This window comes from Hippoglossus stenolepis, chromosome 4 (genome assembly GCF_022539355.2).
Source record: "Hippoglossus stenolepis isolate QCI-W04-F060 chromosome 4, HSTE1.2, whole genome shotgun sequence".
Lineage (NCBI taxonomy): Eukaryota > Metazoa > Chordata > Actinopteri > Pleuronectiformes > Pleuronectidae > Hippoglossus > Hippoglossus stenolepis.
The window spans coordinates 23844206-23866848 of NC_061486.1; the positions used below are offsets into that span (position 1 = coordinate 23844206).

General features: G+C 42.2%; 1 protein-coding gene across 1 annotated transcript in view; it reads left to right on the forward strand.

Moving 5' to 3' along the window:
- Positions 1-1544: 1544 nt before the first annotated feature.
- The window catches only part of LOC118105911 (limbic system associated membrane protein), a 609939-nt gene continuing 588840 nt past the window's right edge, over positions 1545-22643 (forward strand). Inside the window, exon 1 of the mRNA XM_035153944.2 lies at positions 1545-1795. Within this exon, the coding sequence (XP_035009835.1) occupies positions 1732-1795 (64 nt within the window). The 5' untranslated portion in view covers positions 1545-1731. The remainder of the gene's footprint in view (positions 1796-22643) is intronic.

Sequence of the window (22643 nt, forward strand, 5' to 3'; positions counted from 1 at the left end):
TGAATTATGTTCATCCCCATATAAAAATGACCAGCATATAATCGTCACCTTAAATAATCATGTCAACACACTTGTCCAGTTGTGATTTCTGCAGTTCAGGAAACTTTCAAAGATCAGGCAGTTTTTATCCAGAAGAAACCTGGAGATTGTCATGCATGCCTTCATTTCCTCTAGTTTGGATTTTGGCAATTCTCTCTTCACCTGCCTGAGCCAACAGAGTCGATTTAAATTACAGCTCGTCCAAAACGCAGGAGCCAGACTCCTCACCAAATTGCTAAAAGAGAACATGTTATTCCAATTTTACTTTCTATCCATCGGCTTACGTTTAAATTTGATTTGAAGATTTTATTTCTGACTTTTAAGGCTCGTTCTGGACTTGCACCAAAGTACATTTCAAATCTTTTGACCCCATATGTGCCTGAGGTCCTCAATGAAGGCCCTGCTCGCCATTCCATTGTCCCGGCTGAGGACCAAAGGTGACCAAGCATTTTCTGTCAGGGCTCCCGGCCTTTGGAACAATTCCTCCCTGATCAGATCTGTCTGGCAAACTCCTTATCCTCTTTTCAAATCTCTCTTGAAGACACATTTTTATAGGTGGGCTTCCTCCTAGTTCTTCAATAATGTAGTTGTGATCTGACCCTTTTGTCATCCATAACATTTTTCATTTCTAGATCTATGCTCTTTTGCTGTGTTATCTTCAAATTGAAGATAAATTATTTTGAATGAAATACTTTATTGTTGTTTAGTTTGAACTGTTTCATATTGTTTACCTTCAATTTCTAATTTTTAACTCGTAAAGCAGCTTGTAATTGTGTTTTGACAGGTGCTATAGAAATAATGTTTATTATCATTATTGTTAATAAAAAGTGGATCTGTTAGTTACCAGGTGTGCTTTCTTATAGCTTTTTTCTGCAGTAAGAAAATGTGGTTTATGTTAGTTTTGTACACATTTCCCCAAACCTCCAAACAATAAGGCATGTATACGGAGCCCCTGAAGCCCCAAAAGATGATTTTTTTTGTTTATCTTGTGCCCACAAGTTATTTATCTTAAGAAGATGTTGGTGTTTTAATGACTCAGATGCACACAGCCACCAGATTTGTACCATAACACAGAGACAATTCAGCTTATCAAGTTTTATTTTCACCTGATGCCAGACAATGAAATCCTTGTTGCTCTTGCACAGAGACACAATATTGTCAGGAATCAGTTGCTCTTACTTAGTTGCTCTTGCTTTTATTTAGTGCTAACGTTGTCACAGGTTAACAATATAGCACCTCTCCTGACTAGAGGTATATTGCTGTTTTCTTGTTGTACCTTTTATTTTGTAAAGCACTTTGGTCAACCAAGTTGATTTACATCTGCTCTATAGAGATGTATCTATTGACAGATATCTCCATGACACCTTTGATTCAAATGGATTTATTCAAGACAACAGAGTCAACGCCTCGAGTTAAAATCGTCCATTTTTATGTGTGACCACTAGGTGGCAGGCCAGGCCAAACTATGCGCCGCATGGAGGAGTCCAGCGTTTGCTTCTCCAGCACCTGGTGCGCGTCCTCGTCGACTGCTCCTGCTGCTGCTGAGACGCGTCACTTTGAGACATTATTTCCCGAGGAGAGGTCTTTAGCTGCGAGGTCAAGGTTTTACCCGGGGACAGACAGAGACCCTCGTCAGGAGACCACCGAGCTTCCACCCGGATCAGCGCTGAACTATTTAAAAAAAGGACAGCCATGCATTACTTCTGGATTTACAGCGTTTGGATCCCCAGCGTCGCTTTCCTCTTCGGATTTCAAGGCAAGCATCGACTGCTTTCATCAATGTATTAGAGATGTCAGGGCGATTTGAACAGAGGCGAGGATGCATGTGTTGCATAATGCATCTGGAAGTCCGTGTGATTTTGTTTGGGGGAGTATTGATCACCTGATTACCTGGCAGTGGCTGTGGATCAGGCTCGGGTTAATGATTGGCTCCACGAGTTCAGGCTGTTGCGCATCGTGCCTGAAATGTCAAAATGTTTGAACAGAGCTCAGCTGAGGTGCAACATTAAACTTCATGTGTGTGTGTGAGGACCAGTGCAGGAACGAGTGCTACTGAGCAGTTCAGATTACATTAAGGCACTGTTTAAATGTGAAGAGCAGGTAAGTGACAGCCAGACAATAATCTGTTGCATTTTAGTAAGAGCCTCATTTAGCAGCAGTCTGTCATCCCGTGGAGAGGAGAGCTGTGGAGGCTGAAGGCTCCTCTGGCAGCCGGCAGCTTTGTCATTTCATTAGTACTGGCTGACATTTAGTTGTCATATTAAACCTTACTTGCTGTTCTTTCAGGGGGGAAAGGGGCTCCTGGTCAACCACCTCACCTGAGTTGGTCAAGTGCCAGTCATCGAATGGCTATGTCATCTGCACCAGCTTTTGCTTAAAATGGTTGAGATGGTGTCATGTCCAGGTTTCAGCCTCTGTCTTGTTTGATCCACCAACATCTGGGATTGGGTATCGTTGGGGTTTTTTGGGGTAACGTTGCACAAATCGATACTTTTTAAAGTGGTAACCGAGCCCATATGGTGCCAGAACCGGTACGTTATTCTTAATAATAGCACAAAACGAAGGGCAACGATAAGAAAAGCTTTTTATTCAGGCATGGGAGGTGAAATTAAACACATTATCTGATAACAGTTTAAAGTGTAAACTAATTATTACTATCACCTTAATATACAAATACAAATGTAACAAAATCACATTATAAATAAAACCTAACCCAACTACTATAATTTACCACAAAATAACAGTTTCAGTGCTTATTCCAGCAGAGCACTCCAGCTCCAAACTCGTCACAAATTGTGTCCCCACCGCCAGGGACTGGGACGCCCACGCTGCTGGCTGATGTGCTGTCATGAGGTCACACAAAAAGTCCAACACAGAGCACCCGTCTGCTTTCAAAGTAGAGCGTGGATACCTGTCGGGATGCGACAGGCCAAGTCAGGTCTGGACAGAATGTTTAAATGCCTGTTGGGTTCGGGCAGGGGCTCGGTTCTGTTTCTCTCGGGTTCAGACGGGTCTAGACAGAACAATGAGGCCCAAGCCGCACTCTATTTCAAATGCATCCTGCACCACACGGCTTCATTAAGTTAGTCGAGTTCCTCCCTTCAGAAGGAATTGCATTCAAACATTTGCTGCACCTCCAAGCGTTGGAATCCCTGTGTTTGAAATACAGCCAGCTGTTGGCTAATGTTGCCTGGTGCCAGAGCTCAGGACGCAGCTCAGGCACCAAAATGAGGCGCAGACAATCTGTGTTATGATTTGGACGGAGGGCCACGTGCCTGATTGGCACTAGAGTCTGGTACCCACACCCTTGTCACAAACCTTACTTGCTATGGAAAACAGAAGTCTGCTGGTCAACCACCTCAAATCTGCCAACAACGTAAGAGGCTCAGGCATACTTCACCTGCTTTGGTCAAGTGCTAGTCATCAGCTGGTTACGCCATCTGCATCAGTTTTTTCTTCTAATGGTTAAGATGGTGACGTGTACCTAGCCTCTCGCCCAATGTCAGCTTGGATTGGCTGCGACCCCACAAAGGATGAGTGCTTAAGAGAATGGATGGATGGGTAAGATGGTGGGTCTATACATACTAGACTTGTTTGGTCCACTGGCATCAAACAAGCCCAATAAAATCCACCAACAGAAACTTTTAGGGAACTCCCAGTTAACTGTAGTGTTAATCTTCTTACAGCACTGTAGATAACACTAATGTTACGTGGATAAGTACACAAAAAAAACTCCACTCACCAAAACAAGAAAATCAAGTAATTGCTAGATTTTCCTGGAGCCTGTCAGTCTTATTTAGCCTCGGCTGAATCTCGTCTGCTTTTCATTGACACGGTCTGACCTCACAGATCCTTTCACTCGACTAATAGAGCTGATTTGGTCCATTCCAGGGAGCTGAGAGTTGAATCAATTGTCTCTCAGGAACACACCATACCTGGGACCCGCGAACGCCGTGACCGAGCATATTGGATTCACTTTAACGCTGCTCTGATGCTGGCAGGCTGCCTGGATGGTGTGAGGTGCCAGATGGGGAGGAGGAGAGGGAGTGTGGGAGGCTGCGTGAGAGGGGGGAGGATGTGAAGAGAGACACAGGATGCAGGAAGAGGGAAAACTGATGAGTGAGATAAGTTGAAATTAGGTTCATGTGGGAAAAACCTCTTCTGTTTTTCTTCCATTTGTTATTAGACATCGGTAAATGATGCTCTCCAGCCTCCGCCCATTGTTCTACCATTCTACGAGCTACTCTTGTGCCAAATCTATAAATGTATTGTTACCACTGGTGTTTCATCAAGAAGCAGATGGTGATAAATTGTCTGCTTAACTCTCCTCTCACAATGACTTAGTACTGTAAACTTTCCTCACTCTCTTCCCTGAGCTCCCCTCGCCCACGCGTCTTCTTTTCATTCAGCTCACGTTGAGCTCGCTGCCTGTTCAGAATTTTAAAGTAATGTTTAAACAAGATTTCTCATCTGACTGCCTCCGTTCTCTGATCCCGGGTAACTCCTAGAAACAGAACGCTCACATCCTTCCGTCCGATCATCACACAGCCGTCTTGGTCAGTAAACATCAGTTGACTTCGGTCATGTGATCAGTCAGTGAACTGTGGCGTCTGCTGATGAGCCTCGTTGCTGGGAGATGGGTCCCTGATCCAGAGAGGATGAGAGCTGTCACTTAGAGCTCCAACACATTTGGGATTCAGCAGCTGCTTCTGCTTCCTCCTTCTGGCTGCAGTCTTCTCCATCTTCTACAGCTCTGCAGCTTATGTGTGTGTGTCGGATGGTTTGTAACAGTGAATAACACGGTTTTTTTTTTTTAACCAATAACCTGGTCAGATGGAAACCTTCGACCCTGCTACTTTTCAGGTTGTTTTCCATAGGCTGGATCATGGCAGAGTGTATGTTGTTGTAACATTAGTGTGTCAGGGATCAGACTCAACATGTATGTACTTCACAGAGCTCCTCAGAGCTGAAGAGTCCGGTGATATTTGAGGACTTTATATCTTCACATAATGGCTTTAAAATAATTTTAAGGTACTCATACTTACAATGTGGAGAATTGAATCTATGTCATTGCCATGTTACTCCGGCAACACCTGGAATTGCACCGGTTACACTGTGCAGGAACAGTGTTTCATGTGAACGCACCATAAGAAACTGGACTTTGGTGCATATTGGACTGGCTTTTGCTCGTTTGCAAAAAGAGGCAGGTCAGATGTTGACCTGGTAAATAATCTGGAGGCTTTTTCTGGATGAATAACATCTGGAGCTGATTGGTCATTGAGGCAGGTAGAAGACGCGCACATTCAGAATCCTGCCTTCCTGCAGAGGGCGGTAAAACCATTATGGTTTTAACGGGCGGCAGTGACAGCAGAGTATTAACAGCTCTACACTAAAGCAATTGCACAAAGCACTAAATTAGAAATGTTATGTTTTGGGAAATCATTTTATTATACTTTCATTATAATCAAACTCTTGTGGGACAAATATGATATACATATATAGTGTTTATAGATATATACCATATACCATGCCTGCGTAGGGTATGTATCGTGCCTCCGATGCTCTTCCTCTTTATTTTGCTTTGTTAATCTCTGATTGTCAGAACAAATAAAAGTATGCATCATATTTGTGTGAGATCCTGTAACATTTTCAGTCAACATGGTTCTTTGAGTCTTTTCCTTCAGCTTGTGAACAAATGCACGTATGTACCACAGTCCATGGAGAGGATCAAAGAATTGTGTTTGTGACACTGACAGAAACGTGAATTATCCCTTTCGTGGACCTGAGAGCATTATTTCCATTGTGTCCCTGTCTTCCTTCTTCTGGCTGCAGCTTTAAACAGCTGATGTGCTGTAGAGGCTGTGCTTCAGTGAGTCTCACGTCTTGTAGCTGTCAGAGAATCAGACTCAGGAGCTGGAGAGTAAGTGAAAACCTCCAGATGTCAATGAGCCTGTACTGTGAGTTATATAAGGATGTGCTGGTGGATCATATGACTCCATCTTTTCTTGTCTTACCTAATCACCTCCTTTCTGAGGACAAAATGAAACTGATTTACAGTGTCCTCGTATTATTTTTAAATCAATTGCACCTGAACCTTGTCTGCTCATTAAATTGTATGCGTTGGTTCTAGAATCATTCTGGTGCAACTCAGTTTATTTCTGTCAGTAGATTGACACTAACAACCGAGTGTTTCCTGTTATTAAAAGAAAAAGAAATCATCTCCTCAGCAACTGAAACCACACGAAAGCTGGGTTTTTTTTCACGAGATTTCACAGGAACTCTACTCTTCAAAGAGCTGCCTTCAAACTTTGATCTTCATATTTCCTCATCGGGGAACAAGACTTCCTCCTCTGAGGGTTTAAATTCACTTAATAAGGACAAATGACACTGTGTAGTTTTCATTAGTAGCTGCTTTGCACATTTCCTTCACTGGGACTGTGAGAAAGATGGAAACAGTAAAATATACTATTGGGGATCTTCAATCGATTTGTCTCTCTGCTGAAATAGTTTCATCATATTTAGTCTTGACTTTTGAAAAGATACAGGCATCTCTAGTTTAATGACGGTCCACAGCATCTTTCAGCCATTTCAAACAATGAAACATCCAAATGCTCCTCCTAACGTCATGCCAGGCACCGAAGATAGTCTTTATTTTCCAGCTCCCACTGTTTTTCTGTGACTGTCCTGATGTGGGTCAGCAAAGGCAGTGAGGATCAGGAAATTGGCCATAAATTTGCTGCGTATTTTGTGGAGTTTACGGATTCAGTACAGGAGGAAGGAAGAGTGGAGATAAATCCACGGCTGAGGTTGAAGAAAAGATCCACCCTGTGGAGGTCTGCTCGCTTTGGACAGAGTTGTATTCAGAGGCAGCAGGTTAGGAAGCTCATAACTAGATGAGGGCACAGAGACATATCAAAGGAAAAAATACATGAACTGTGTTTATGTGTGCAGAATATTGTAATGTCTGCGGTAATTAATACTGCTGACAAGCCACAAACTTCCTCCAGGATGGTCTTAAAAATTATTAAATATTAATAATAGGGGATAATATTTTTTTATTTCTTTATCTCTAAAAAAACCTAATCTTTTTTCTATATTATTTTTCAGTTTTTGGAAACCCTAGTGTAAATTGTAGTCTGATCTGGATCACTCTCTGTTATTTGACATCTTCTAGTTGCTGCTGCTGTTTCTGTGGGGGTACATACTACATCCTTTCCTCGCAGCGATTTGATAGTTTGAATAGAAAAAGTCAAGGGTTTGGTTTACAGCATCACAGAGAAGCTGAAGGCTCAGGGCAGAGAAACTGATCCTCCGATTCTGAGAGAGAGCTGCCTCCAAACAAAAGACAAAGGGTCATTCTCCGAGTTTTGTGGGTCAAGTGCCTCAGTACTTTGTGAAAGACCCTGAATCACGCTCATTTGTGAGCAAACAAGTTAGTTTTTGTAAAGTCAGCGCATCCTGCAGATCTATAGGGAAGAACAGAGGGTGGTTAATATGTGTGGCAGTTCAGCCAACTTAAAAGCCCCCAATACTGGTGCTATTTAAAAACCTTTAAAAAATATGAATACTAAGAAGATGAGAACAATTTCAAAACGCCACCTAGGGGGAGGTGGAGCCTGTAAAGAAAAGGAAATGCAGGAAATCAGGGATGAACAAGCTGAACAGACACTGGCTGCTGAGCTTCAGACACCGGTGGCGGCTCGTCCTCTGGTCTGCGTGTCCTGCCGAGGGTCACTCCACAGTTCGGTTTACTCTCTGTGTTTCCCTGCTGTGTCTGTGCTTACGCTGTCAGTCCCTCACGGTCTCTCTGTCTTTACCTGTGTCTCAATTCGAGAGGCCACATCCCTCTGAAGCTGCATTTGGAGACAAATTGCATCACAGCAGCGCGACTAGACTGTCCCGATTCGAATGCTCCTGAAAAATCCACCCCCCGAGCAACAGAGGCTCCACCGGCCCAACATATCCCATGATTCATTGCGCTTCAGTGACAAACAGTTTTTTAGAGAGGCAATGGCCGCAATAAAACGAAAGTACTGAACCAAACAACTTGAAAGAAAAAAAAATCTTTTCAACTTTTTTAATCAACAGCAGAATGTTTTTGTCCGTAACTTTGTTGCTAGGCGACAGCTGTGAGGCCGGGACAAGCTGGTGATGCAATAGGAAGACCAGACTCAGTCTCATGTGGTTTGGCTGACGCAGATTTCGCGGCCGTTGGAGGATGCAGCCAACGTAGGCTGCTCAGACCGGGTCCTCTGAAGGATGCGGCCACTGAATTTAGAGACAGCTTAGTCCTCTGTCTTGCCTGTTGCTCTTTATCCATCTTTCGCTATATGCCAAACCTGTTGCCACTGTGTGGATTGGAGCCTGGGGTTGTCAGTGCCTGTGTCATTCAGGGGCAGTAGGAGAACTTTGCATGCAGTATAATACAAATAGCAAATAACATATATGTAAATGCATAATTGGTGCGGATTGTTTTGGATATCAAGTCATCATCTGAGCAGGGAAAATCCCCCAGGGCCCAGAAGAGAAAAAACAAAATCAATCAACAGTCAACTGTAGATGTATTTTTGTATTTCTTTTTCTCACAGTTACATACAAACCATTATCACAGTGGGAGCTCTGTACTCGAAATAAAAAGGAAAGACTGATTTTGAGACTGACATGGAAATCTTTCAGTTACAGTCTTTGCAATGTGGAAACAACCACTGTACATTTTAAATGGACTGTATTTGCTTTTCTAGTCTTGATGGCCACATAAAGCAGAATGGGGTGGGCAGTAATTGAACCGCCGGCCCTCTGGTAAGAGGATGACCCGCCCACCTCCTGAGCCACAGCCACCTCAAACTCTACATTCCTGTGTTGACAGCTGTCACCGTGAGGGGCCTTTAGAGCCAAAGGGGATGGGGAAACTTCTGAAACATGTTTCATGATTAAAATCCAACTTTACTGTCAAAATTCTGCTCTTTCCTCTTTATATATAATTTGAGACAAAGGACAGAGCCACTCTATCGCCATGGAACACCAACAATAACTAGAGGGGATCTCAGAGAAAACAATTTGCATAATCCTGCAAACATCCTGAGAATATTTAACCCTTGAAGACAAACAATTTGCACTGGAATACAATGGCTCCATGTTGAAATATGATATTCAGTTCATCTTCTGTGGTTTTCCTCATAATGGGAGTTTTCCATAGAAGCAGCTTCCTTAGAAAACACACGTGTGGTGTGTGAGAAGAGGAGTGTTTGTTTATCAGATCTCACTGAGTTCTGACAGAAGGCACGGATCAACAGAGCGGTTCGGATGTGATACACACCATCTTATAGTATTAGGTCAATTGTGTGCACGCATTGTGAGTATGTTGTGTTCCTAAAAGTGTGTTGTGTGTACATCTCAGTTTGCCTTCAGGGCACCTAATAATAGTGTGAGGTGCTTCAGTGAAATCCTTGTGTGTTTGTGTTTTCGCAACCAAATGACTGAACAATCTGCTGCGTTTGGATATTGTTCAGTGTTTCTGAGGTTTTTGTGTGCCTATATAATTTCTTTTGGCTAATTCCTCTCCCACATTCAGATGATAACACCATGAATTCACAGAGTAGTTTTGAAATTGGAATAGAAAGGCAGAGTAATGTAACACAGCTGTTGTCAAAGAAGTGAATGCACTGCCTTTATTTCCAGCTTGAAGCAGCCATAACATCGATGCTTACTTTTTATTAAATTGCTGTGGAATTGAGTATTTCCTCATTCATTTTTTTATAAACCACAAACTGCAAGGGAGGAAAATACACAGCAAAAACCAAAAGTCAGACAAATGTTGTTTATATTAGATTTAAATATCTACTTTGTACATGAAACCAATGCATAAAATCAAATGAATAATGGAGATAAACACTGGTTTTAAATGACTTAACATATCTACAGCTAAGCATTACTCTTGAACTTACTTGGATTCTGGAAATTTGAGCTGTTACTACTGGTCAGTTACACAATGCAAAGAGGTGAGGAGCCCCATTCTCCCACTCTCTCAAGTGGGTGTACTACCAAGGTTATTGTGAAGCTTTAATGTATTATATATTTGACACACAACAACACCACCACAGGTAATATGTGTTGTCACTGGCCGTAGTCTCTCAAAGTCCAACCCTAACGTCCTTGTCGTGAGAGGTGGAAGCAGGTAATGCTGACCAATAGGGCACTGGTGAAGCTCATAGGCCAATCACCTGCGAAGTGGATAAAAATGATTACAGAAACATTGATGAAGAAAAAGAAACCCTGGGAGATGAAGACTCTCCAACCATACAGGCTGAAGAGGAAATGAAGACGCATTTCGAAAACCATACGGAGAGGGTGCGTCAGAATCTTCTATCTCCCAGGCAACCTACTAACATTGCAACCTGGAACATCAGGACCATGTACACAGCAGGAAAGACGTCAGTCATAGCAAGTGAGATGAGGAGATTCAAGATCTCTATCCTCGGTTTGTGCGAAACCAGATGGCTCCAGATGGGAGAGGTGAAACTGGCCAGTGGCGAGTCCATACTCTATTCTGGACACCCAGATGATAAAGCACCACACACAGAGGGAGTGGCTTTTATGCTCTCCAAAGAAGCACAGAGGGCCCTCATCAGCTGGGAGCCCATTAATTGCAGGTTAATTACTGCAAGATTCCAAACTACCCATAAAAGAATCAACCTCCAACTCATACAGTGTTATGCACCCACCAACAACACTGAGGAGGAAACAAAGGACATTTTCTATAACCAACTACAACAGCTACTCCAGGCCAGGAAAGAAAAAGACATCACTCTACGTATGGGCGACATAAACGCAAAGGTGGGAAACAACAACAGTGGATACCAACTGGTAATGGGGAAACATGGAATTGGCTGCATGAACGAAAAACGGCGAGAGATTTGCAGACATCTGTGCTGATTACAATCTGGTCATAGGTGGGACAGTCTTTCCCCATAAACCCATCCACAAAGCCACCTGGATGTCACCTGACCACACTACCGAAAACCAAATCGACCACATATGTATAAACAGGAAGTTCAAGCGCTCTCTCCTAGATGTCCGTGTGAAGAGGGGGGCAGACGCTGGGTCAGACCACCACCTACTGGCTGCAAAACTCCAGCTCAAGCTGAAGCGATGCAACAACCCCATCAACACAAGAACAAAGTTCAACATCCAGCTCTTCCAGGACATAGGAACAACTGAACTGTACCAGACCACCTTACAGAACAGGTTCCAAGCCCTGCAAGAAGAAGAGCACAAATCAGTGGAAGAGCACTGGAACAACCTGAAAAACATATGTAAGGAGGCATGCCTAGAAGTAGGGGGGAGAAAAACAAAAAACCATAAACCTTGGTTATCAACAAACACACAGAAGAAAATTGAAAAAAGGAGGGCAAGAAAAGACACACTAAACAAAAGCAAAACCCGAGCAAAAAAGGCAGCAGCTCACAAAGAATATGAAACCGCAAATAAAGAGGTGAAGAAAAGTGCAAAATGTGCCAAAAACGAGAATTTGGCACAGGAAGCAGAGAAAGCAGCTGGAAAAAACAACCTCAAAGAACTCTACATGACCACCAAGAAACTAGCTGGAAAGTTTAGGCAGACGAACACTCAGATCAGGGACAAACAGGGACGACTCCTCACCACCAAGGAAGAACAACATCAAAGGTGGACAGAACACTTTAGGGAGCTGCTCAACAGACAGCCCCCTGCCCAAAAGGTAGAGATCCCACCAGCCACGCACACGCTTGACATCAACTGTGCCCCCCAACAAGATCTGAGGTGAGGAAGGCCATCAAGGCATTGCGACGTGGCAAAGCAGCAGGGCCAGATGACATCCCATCAGAGGCTCCACAAGCGGATCTTGACACCTCAACCACCATGCTCCACCAGCTAATAAAGACCATATGGATTGAAGAAGGAAACATACCAACAGACTGGAAGGATGGGCTCATTTCTGTCATACCAAAGAAAGGAAACCTCAGGGATTGCAACAGCTACCGAGGGATCATGTTGCTATCAACACCAGGCAAAGTGTTCAGCCGCATCATCTTGGAGGGACTGCGTAAAGGGGTTGATGATGAACTGAGAGAAAACCAAGCTGGTTTTAGGAATGAAAGATCATGCAGCGACCAAATTGCTAGCCTCAGGATCATTATTGAGCAGTCCATAGAATGGCAAACACCTGTTTATGTCAATTTCATAGACTTTGAAAAGGCATTTGACAGTGTAGACAGTGAAATGCTATGGAAACTCATGGCACACTATGGAATCCCCCCAAAGTATATCAACATCATTAAGAACATGTACTGGGACATGCAATGCAACGTACTCTTCCAGGGATGCGCACAAGAAAAATTCAAAGTGCTCACCGGCGTGAAACAGGGCTGCCTGCTTTCCCCTTTCCTCTTCCTTCTGTGCATTGACTGGATCATGGTACAATCAACCCACAATAAAAGGACTGGCATCCAGTGGAGTCTGACAGAACATCTGGAGGACCTCGACTTTGCGGATGACATCGCACTACTCTCCCATAGCCACCAACAGATGCAGGACAAATCCAAACTGCTAGGAAAAACTGCAGCTGGACTTGGACTCAAAATAAATGGACCAAAAACCAAAGTAATGCGGATAAACACCAAGAACATGGACCCAATAACCATCGGGGACCAGACGCTGAAAGATGTTGACAAATTCACCTACCTGGGAAGTGTGATAGCTGTTGATGGTGGGACAGAGGAGGACGTGAAGACAAGAATTGGGAAAGCAAGAACAACATTCAACATCTTAAACAAAATTTGGAAAAGTAAAAAAAATCTCTCTCAAGACGAAGCTTCAAATCTTCAACTCCAACGTTAAAACCGTGCTGCTCTATTGCTCCGAAACCTGGAGAACCACCACTAACATCACGAACAAACTGCAAACCTTCATAAACCACTGCCTAAGACGCATCCTAGGAGTCTTCTGGCCCAACACAATTAGCAACATCAACCTGTGGGAATGCACAAAACAAGAAACAGTAGATATACAGCTGTTAAGGAGAAAATGGAGCTGGATTGGACACACACTACGAAGAAACACAACAGCAATAACAAAACAGGCACTGACATGGAACCCACAAGGCAAACGGGGTAGAGGACGACCCAAAAACACCTGGAGAAGGAGCACAGAGCAGGAATTCAAGAAGAAGGGGCTGACGTGGAAACAGCTGGAGAGGCTGGCTCAAGACAGACGAGGGTGGAAACAATTCATCAATGGCCTATGTTCCGAAAGGAATATAAAGGCCAAATAGATAGATAGAGACTGGCCGTAGTGTTGGTCACAATTGGCTGTTGGTTTTTTTGAGATGTCTTTTTGGTTTTGTTTGGTCTCCTCTGGTTTCTGTCTCGTTGATATGAGCAAATATGAGCTGCCACATTCACTCTTCAGCCAGGCACCATGGAGACACAAAGCTGGAGGCCTGCAGTTTAGAGACGCTCTTCCTCGCTGTCACTCCATCTTTTCCTCCTTCTTGCACGACATAAAATGTTTCCTCTCGTCTAGTTCATTTCTCTATGGGTATAGTTTTGTATCTGCCAATGTCGAATTTACTTCAAATGCAGTCCAATCAGAACAAGGGTATAGTGAACTCGATGGGATTTAACTGATTCCTCTCTCAATGCAAACTGATGGGAGGCTGATGATTTTAATAACTTTTACTGACTGTAGCTCTTGATCTGTCTCCTCCAGGATCACTGTGATTGTGATTATTAAACCACACTTGGTGTGTGTGAGTGTACTGAGTGTGAAGCCATAGTTTGAATTTCTCAGTCTGCTTTCTCCCATAAAAATTTAGATTAGGCTACATTAGCCACTTTTGAGATATGCGCTCTGTGTATGAGTCAGTGCATTATCCTCTGTGGGAATCTATTCATGTCCTCATTAGATTTCTACCCATGCATCTTGGATTAGAGTGGCGATAGAGCACAGAGTCCACCCTGACAAACGCTCCCATGAACACAAACATGTACACACTTGCCAAACTCAGTGAATCTGTGTCTCTGTAACGATGGGTCGCCGTTACAATACATTCGCTTATGAATGAACACATGGTTAATATTCAGAAAGACATTTTTTGAGGGATTTTTTGACTACTGGGCTGCTCCACCTTTACTGATAGTCATTTTTAGAGACAGGAACATTTAAAAACAGTTAATCAAAGTCCATACAGGGATTTATTGTGCAGGGAGACAAGAGCCCACACGTGGAGATGTGTTGTGTAAGGACATCAGGGAAGTGCTTAAAATAATGTTCATAAAAAACTTTCACTAAGATCTCTTATAACAGCCACACTTTGATCCGACATTAATTAGCCTGAGATTTGACAAATACCTCGTAAAGCCAACACCAGCTAAGCCACAACTTAAAAAGAAAAAAAATCCAAGGCCTTGTTTATTGGGACTGATTAAGTGAGAGAAAAATGCTGCTTCAGTGGAGCAGGCTTGTATTATAATATACACTCATACCATGAGAGGTAAAAAGGTTTTGATTTACATAATACTTCTGTTGGAATCTCTTGCAGGCCTGTTTATGTAGAGCACTAGACTGCTAATGCCATTAGTTGTTGGTTTAACTTTTATTTGACATGTTTTTGCTTGTAGATAAGTATTTATATTTATTTGCGTGGATCTGTGTATCATAGGTTTTAGTTTGTCATTTTATGCAACACTTTTATGCAAACCTGATCCTCCATCGAGAGATGTTAAGTATTGCGTGTTTTAAACTGTTTAGTAAAATAATGTTAATTTAAAATGAGTCCAGGTTTTTTAATTCATTTTTGTTACTTTATCCAACACTTTGCCTTCATGTGGTTGAGTTTAATCTGTGTTTGTTTCAGATTATGTGGCTGATTTCAGGACGAACACATTCTTCACCCAAATCCACAGTCCACTACCACTTGTATGGAGTTATAACAATTGCCTCTCACAGTAAATCATAGTCTATAATAGGATGTCAACGTGGAAACCTCACGTAGTCTTTTATTGACATGATCCAAATGGAGATGTAGTCTGTCCCATAGTGTGTAAAGCGAATATGGAAAGAAATCCTGCATTTATCTGAAGATGGTAATGGGACAACGTTAATCTCCAACTGGAGGACACGTTTGACTCCTCCCTTATCTGATTTCTGATAAATAAATTCTCGCCTCATTTTAATTAAAGAAAGAGCTTCATTTTCTAACAGCTCACTTTCTACTCACACTAATGTGGTGCTGAACATGAACGTGACTACAAATCAATGTTGTCTGGGTTCAGTCCATTGAGCCTCCACAGCTAAGTGAGCATGGGGCTGTAACTCAACTGCTGCTGCACTAACCTGATGAGAAATAATGGCCGTCAGTAAATGAGGAAAAGTCTGGAATAGAAACGCTGATTAATTTACCAATCAACAAAAGTTCAATAAAGTGACATGGTGCATATTGATATATAAGAAAGATGTTCTCCTCCTAAGAAAACTGATAACTTTTTTTATCATTATTTAAATCAATTATATAAATGTGATTTGTATGTTTAAGATATTTTTTGTCATTTCAATGATTTAAAGTCCCCCCTGAGTAGATCCAGTGCATGTGAATGATTAAAGTGTGCAGTGATGTTTCTACATGAGACCTGTCCTGTGGACTGAGCACTAATATGATTATAGAGGCTCCACAGAGGGCCCGTTCACTCACCAGCAATCCAGAGCCACATCAGTGCTCGGTCCTCTCTACCTCTTTTATCCACGCTCTCTTGTGAAATATAAACCAGTTTAATCAATCCCTATTTATTAATCATGTTTCGTAGATCAAATGTTGTGCAGGGCACTTCAGAAAATATTCAGAGAGCAAAGAAGATGAAGAGGAATATGAAATGCCTCTTCCTCTAAATCGGCTTGAGTGAGAGCTGGAGGAAGATGTGTCAGAGCTGCTGGGAGCTCCGAGCTGCTCGTCACAATCATCCACTCCACTGGGTTGTGGAAAGCCGCACTGAGCTCCACTTTATACTCACTGACACCAGCATCAGCCTCTGCTTATCTATTCATACATTTATTATATCGTTAATATTCTGACATTGACTAACAGTTTGTAGTGTTAACACGCAATCCAGACAAGTGTTGTTTTGATATTGCAAATGTTCTCGGTGTTTGAAAAATTAAATCATGTTGATGTTCTCAGTGAAGACATTTAATGTCCCTGGTAAATCGTCCCCCCTCTCTGCCTGGAGAGAAGGTCAAATTCTGCACTGAGCCACATGAAATACACATCTTGAGTTTCGGTGGACAAGAGGCATCAAAACTGAGAGATGTGGTGTGACTGCCGCTGTAGAGGTCGAGGCTGATTAGAACCAATAAAACACTGTAGACTGATGTTCGGTGGCTGTAAACCTGTAAAGAGAGAAGAACGAGTCTTAATGAAGAGTCTGGTCACATTTCACAGAGATCAAGAGAGACCGGAATCCGTGGGTCTGTTGCATAGACGACATGACTGCTCCCCAAAAGTAAAGCCAAAGTGTCTAAATTGCCACTCGCTGTAGTGTAGTTCATAAGTCCTCCTCCATGTTAGTGGATGAGACTTTTACCAAACTAAAACATACACGACAAAAATATTTCTGTCATTTTAGGCAGTTTTTATCACACTTTGCAATAACTACCACTGAATTTTATTGTATTTTGTATTTTATTGTATTTTAAAGCACCGGACATCTTATTCTATTTGCTCTAGTTTCTATTATATTTAATTGTATTCTGTATTTTACATCCACAGATGTATGTTATGTGTTTATGGGTTCCTCAGACTGTTTTTGTTGTGGAGTATGAGTTGTTGTATCTTTGTTCTGGTAATTGGGAAACAAATGGCAGTTCAGCAAAACTTGAAAAATATATAGATTAGTCCAAAAACACTGACCGTATTAATGATTTATTTTCTAGCTAAAATAGAGAACTGTTTTCCTGACATTTGTAAATGCAAAGTTTACCACATTAGCTCACCGAGCTGAACATCATAGCTCCCATGCCTCTGTGTACGTATGTCACATTCTCATAAACAATATACCCCAGGAATTTCTTCAAATTTGGCACAAGTAATTACTTTTGCTCATAAACTGTATATAAAAATTGACATAGATTTGAGAGCCGGTGAAAATTAAGCAGTTGAAACTTGGGTTCTCTTGAATGACCAGCAGAGAGCGACACCGTAGGTTGCAAGAAAGTTTTCTCTTGATTTATAACATCAGTACATGTAAATGATGGTCCCACTTACAGTGAAATAGAAGATAAAGCAGTGTATACATTATGGATACAGCATGTTTGACTGCTACAACCAGCTGAGTGCAACTCGCAGGTGTAGGTGGCAGTTTTCAGTCAAGCTTTCATTCAGGCTCCACCCCCTGCTCCTCCAGAAGTGGTGACATCTGGTAAAAAAGGTGGCGCTTGATTAAATGCCAAACTCAAGGCTTCGAAAAGGTAGTTAACACACCAATGGGTGATGTCACTGTGGGTGGCAGCTGCTTGTACTCGAAGATGAACTGAACTTAGATTTCCGAGGTCCAGAAGTGCTGATATTTCTGATGTTGAATTTGTAGTTTAAATGTTTAAGTTTGTTAACCCCAAGAAAGCTGATATCCTGCGGGCGGCCCCAGAGTGGCTGTGGGAGATCGTTGTTTTACATGATCCTTTTTAGATTTAAATGAAATTGATTTAAAATACAAACTATAACAGTCAAAACATTCATCCTTTTTGCAACCGAAAGCCACGGCCCCTGTTTTCAAGATACCATGAAATCCTGTTGTGCAAAAACCAAAAATGTACATAGCTCAAACATGGAGTATTAAGAAAAATGCTCAGGTAGGTTTAGAAAATATTGTGAATTAATATGTTTTCATGTGTTTTATTTATATAAAATTTGGTGAAAAACATGTCCCGTTTTTGTATTTTCTTAAATTTATTTTACAGTTTCAGTGCTAATATAATTTATTGTGGTTAACTGACAGAGTCCATAGGGTTATATTGTGCTAAGGGTTTTCGTTAACCTTATTATGCTAATGTGGATTACAGGAAACGGGTGGAAAACATCATGAGCTCTTAACAAAAGACAATATAAGATGAGCAGATGACATAAATGTGTACATTTGAGAGGAAAGTGAGAGATGAGGACAGAGGCAACACAACCGATACAGAAAAGACGTTGCCACCCTTAAATAAGAGCTCTCTTTGTCTTTCTCGTACTCTCTCTTTTTCTGACCACAGGCCTTTTAAAAATGAATGCTGATAAGCAGTAGCAGCTATTTATATGGTAATTCTCCAAAGAAACACATGAGACAATCAAACACCTACAGTCATAGAATGGAAATGAGGTGTTTTGTGTTACTCAGGTGAATATTGGGTACTTTTGTCTACGTCTGTTTGAATAAATGGGTCGGTTGTGTGATGATATTCGGGCAGGGTTTGAGGGGTGGGGACAACTTCAAACACCACAGATTCTTCCCAGATCTTATTAATCCTCAATCTGTGATATTGAAGGGTCTGTCAGTGTTCAAATCCATCGGTCACTCTGCACGTCCATTGGACTCATTTACGACACTTAACTTGTTTGTGATGGCATTGTGTGAACTGCAAGCAGAACAGGTGCAGAGTGCAGCAATATGTAACTTCTTCCAGCATGAGTTTATCCATGCATGAAATGAACTACGTTATACTTCAGATGGAATCTCAACTGCTAAAGATGCCCAAGGAATATATTACTGTGTACTCTACAATAAGCTTTCAGGTCAGACAGGCTGAATGTTGAATATCACCTGACAACAGTAAGATTCTTTTTTTAACATCATATTATCCACATCCACCTTTCCTTTGTGCCAGGCCATCAGCAACGCAATATTTATTTTGATGGGAAGCCTTTGCAAACTGATTCCCTTTCTAACAGCTTTGAGTTACTTTTAGTGTTTGTGCAGAGAACCATATCACACACATTTTGCCTGACGTACAATACAGAAGTACATTGGATTGAGATCAGCAGGCATCTTGGAGTGAAGTGATCTCAGGTCTGATATTTGGGCTATAGAAGACGTAGGAAAATAGCAACTTATCATGCAGTATCCATGCTGACAATGTGAACTATTGATTTCAACAGCAGGAGATAAGCAAACCTGATGGGCTGTGTCTGTCTTGAAATGGTTCAGCCACAGTTTCAACACGATTTGAAAACTTCTGTGGTTTGATCATTGGCAAATCAAAACCAGGACATGGAGTCAAGGAGAAGGACTGAGGATCACAGGGGAACGGCAGGAGGACTGGACAGAGGAAAACAAATAAAACTGCCTCTTTGGAGTTTTCAGGGTCAGTCATTGCAACCCTGATGATGAGCACCTATAGAAATGTTTGTTTTGGCTAAGTTAAAATCTTTACAGAAAAAAGACACGTTGCAAAGGTCTATTGGGTCGATGTCAAAAAAGAACAAGGGGACTTTCACATCTTCCTCGTTTGTTGTTGACATTTGGACTTTTCAGTTTAGTCCAAACCAAAGTAACAGATGAGAAAGGTGCCTCAGACCAGGAGTCTCATTTATCAAACATTGCGTAGGATTCATACTAAAAGTGTACGTACGTACGCCAAAGGAAATTCCGATTTATAAAACCGTGCGCACGCACACCTGAACGCAATGTTCGCTTTATAAATCACAGTCCACCTGGAAACGTTCGTACGTGGATCTGCCTCCAAATCCGCCCTCCACACGCCCACTTTCAACCATAAATGGTCAATGCAAAGCATGGCATGAATATTAAATTATGCTGCTGACCAATGGGTTTCCACCGTGAGTCCTGACAGAGTCACGGCATCAAGCGATGAGAAGAGGAAGCGAAACTTTCTGACACTGACATCGAAGTGTTTGTTAGTGAGGTGGGGGTGAAGAGCGATTCATGGGGCAGCAGTGATGTCACTAATAAAGAAAATACACTGATACTCTGCCGCTGCTGCTGTTAACACAGCGAGTGAGAGTGGAGACGATAGAAAGAACCGAAAAAAAAAGATCACAGATCAATAGAATCTATATCAGCTGATCAGACATCGCTGAACCCTCTATTCTTCCTCATCCTTCCATTCGCATGCACACATCACGCACCAGTGTCACGGCAGTATTTATTTATTTAGAGCATCGGACTGATTCCCTCACATCAGTGGATCCTCACCTCCTCTCTGGGATATTATTTGGAAAGTGTCTTCATTTCTTGTAAGTGATCTCCAGGTCGCTCTGTGCGCCTGACGGCTCAGTCCCGTTCACTGCAGTGATCTGATGATACACGCACAGTGTTAGAAGATATTATTAAAACCTATTAATGACTCGGCTCCGTAACTCCGCTGTTAAATGGAATCTAAACGTAATTTGCTGTAAATTGATTTATATATGTTTTAATTAAAAGGTTCGTGTGGAAGAGATATGTGGCGCGATCAAAACTAAGCTGTTGGTTTTAATGTAAATGATGAATTGGATCAATAATCTGCTTCAGTTCACCACCTCACGTCTGTGTCGCCACTTTCCCGTCTCCAAAACGTTCGTACGCATGGGTCAGAGTTTGCGTGGAAATACGCAAATTTTCCCGTCAAGTTTGTTTTTATAAATCCCAACGTTTGCGTGAGAAGTGGCGTACTCACGTTTCAGGCCCCGTTTTGTGCGTACGCAACGGTGATAAATGAGACCCCAGGTCTGGACCAATGGACCAAAATCTGATTCCTCCAAAAGAGGTGGTCTCAATGCGGAACTGAAACACTGTTTGGTTCGTTTGCAGTGTGAATTTTTGTTTTGTTTTTCTCCTGTGGCTTCAGTTCAGTCTTTTAGCAGCTATCAGTGTGAATTGAAAACACATTTCTCTCTGGTGTTTGACATTATCACTGTTAAGGTGTCCACCAAACAGAGCATCCTAACAGAGATAATGTCAGGGGGTAGAACGCACACTCTTATCTTTACAGTTTGAAGCTAATCTACAGCAGAACACTGGTCTGACCATAAGCTCCAATAAAACCATTAACTTGCAGCCAGCTGATGAAGTGTAACCATTGATTCCCTCGGGAAATGAGTCAAGTTGTCTGATTAGAGCTGTTGGTCTTTATTTTGTGGATTGATGAACTGGTGGAAAATCAATGTGATTGTCTTCGCAACAACTGATGACATGTTTATTAACAGCTATTTCTGTATGTATATGTCCTACATCCACTTTCCTTTCACTGCAATGAAACATTACACTTCTTTTCATTGGACACTGAATTGAGATGAAGCATTAGTAACAGTGACAGGTCTCTAGCCACTGACTCACGGTTCAGTCTCCGCGGGTTGTGTGACCTCAGGCTCTGTTGTTTTAATGTCATGTGTCGTGCTGGCAGAGTCAGGAGACGCTCCAGGAGTGGATGTGACCCACAAAGAGGTTAAGAGAGACACAGCAGGCAGGAGGCCAAGAGAGAGCAACACAACACAGTCCACTGCCAAGGTTGCACACCTACACTGCTACACACTCTGCTACACTGCCAGAGGTTACTCAGCTGGTTGGTGAAAAGATTCCCATGGAAGCAGCTGACTGGTTGTAACAACCTCTGGCTCTGACAAAGGACAAGGAGCAGCCTGTCACAGCAGGAGAGGCCAGGATGAGAATAGTGAGGGAGCAAAGAGCCACTATCTGTCCCACAGGTAAAATACAAGACTGGAACAGGCGGTGAAGGAGCGTTAAAGTGACCATATTATGCTTTTTAAGGGTTTTACTTTCCTTCAGTGTGACATATCGCTTTCTATGTGCATGTAAAAGGCCTGAAAACGCAGGGAAAGAATCTGGAGCAAAGGGAGTTCTTCACACCCACAGAAAACCCTCCTCATACTTGAGTAGCAGAAATATTTGTTGCTGGGTTTTTTTCCGGTAGTAAGTAAGTGACATGTTTGCCTACCTTCAGCTTTTACTTTGACAGAGAGATATCAAACAATTATTATTAAATATAAGCAACAAATCAAATATCTGACTCAGCCTAGAATTGGTATGGTATGACCACTGTTACTGCTACAGCGCTGTTCACAGGTCAGCATGAAGCCTAAGGCTGAAAATGTGACATTGCTGAAGTATGTTCAAATTTTCTTGCCTGTAATAAAAGAGTAGACCAGCTGACCTACCAGAGCAGCGAGATGTCAAACGCTCAAGTATAACGCTTGAACTAAGCCGATCCGCTGATGGTACAAATGGGAACAAATCAATGGGCATTAAAACAGCAATATGGGCGGTACGAGCTAGTGACGCTGATCATGGAAATTCTCTGGAGACCAGACTGTCTCATTTGGGTTCGGTTTTTTCGAAGACCGGCCTACTCTTCGAAAACCACACACACCCATAAAGGAGGCCCCTGAATTTGGACAAAGCTGATGTGACATTTGTGATACATCGGCATAGTGGTGAGTAGATAATGAGTGAATTGTCATTTTTCTGTGAACTATCCTTTTTAAAGGAATAGTTCACTCAAAAAGTCCACCAGCAGTGGCTAAGCTAGCGGACATTAGCATTTCTGACGGTCCCTGAATGCACCTCGTAGGAAGCTATCAGCAG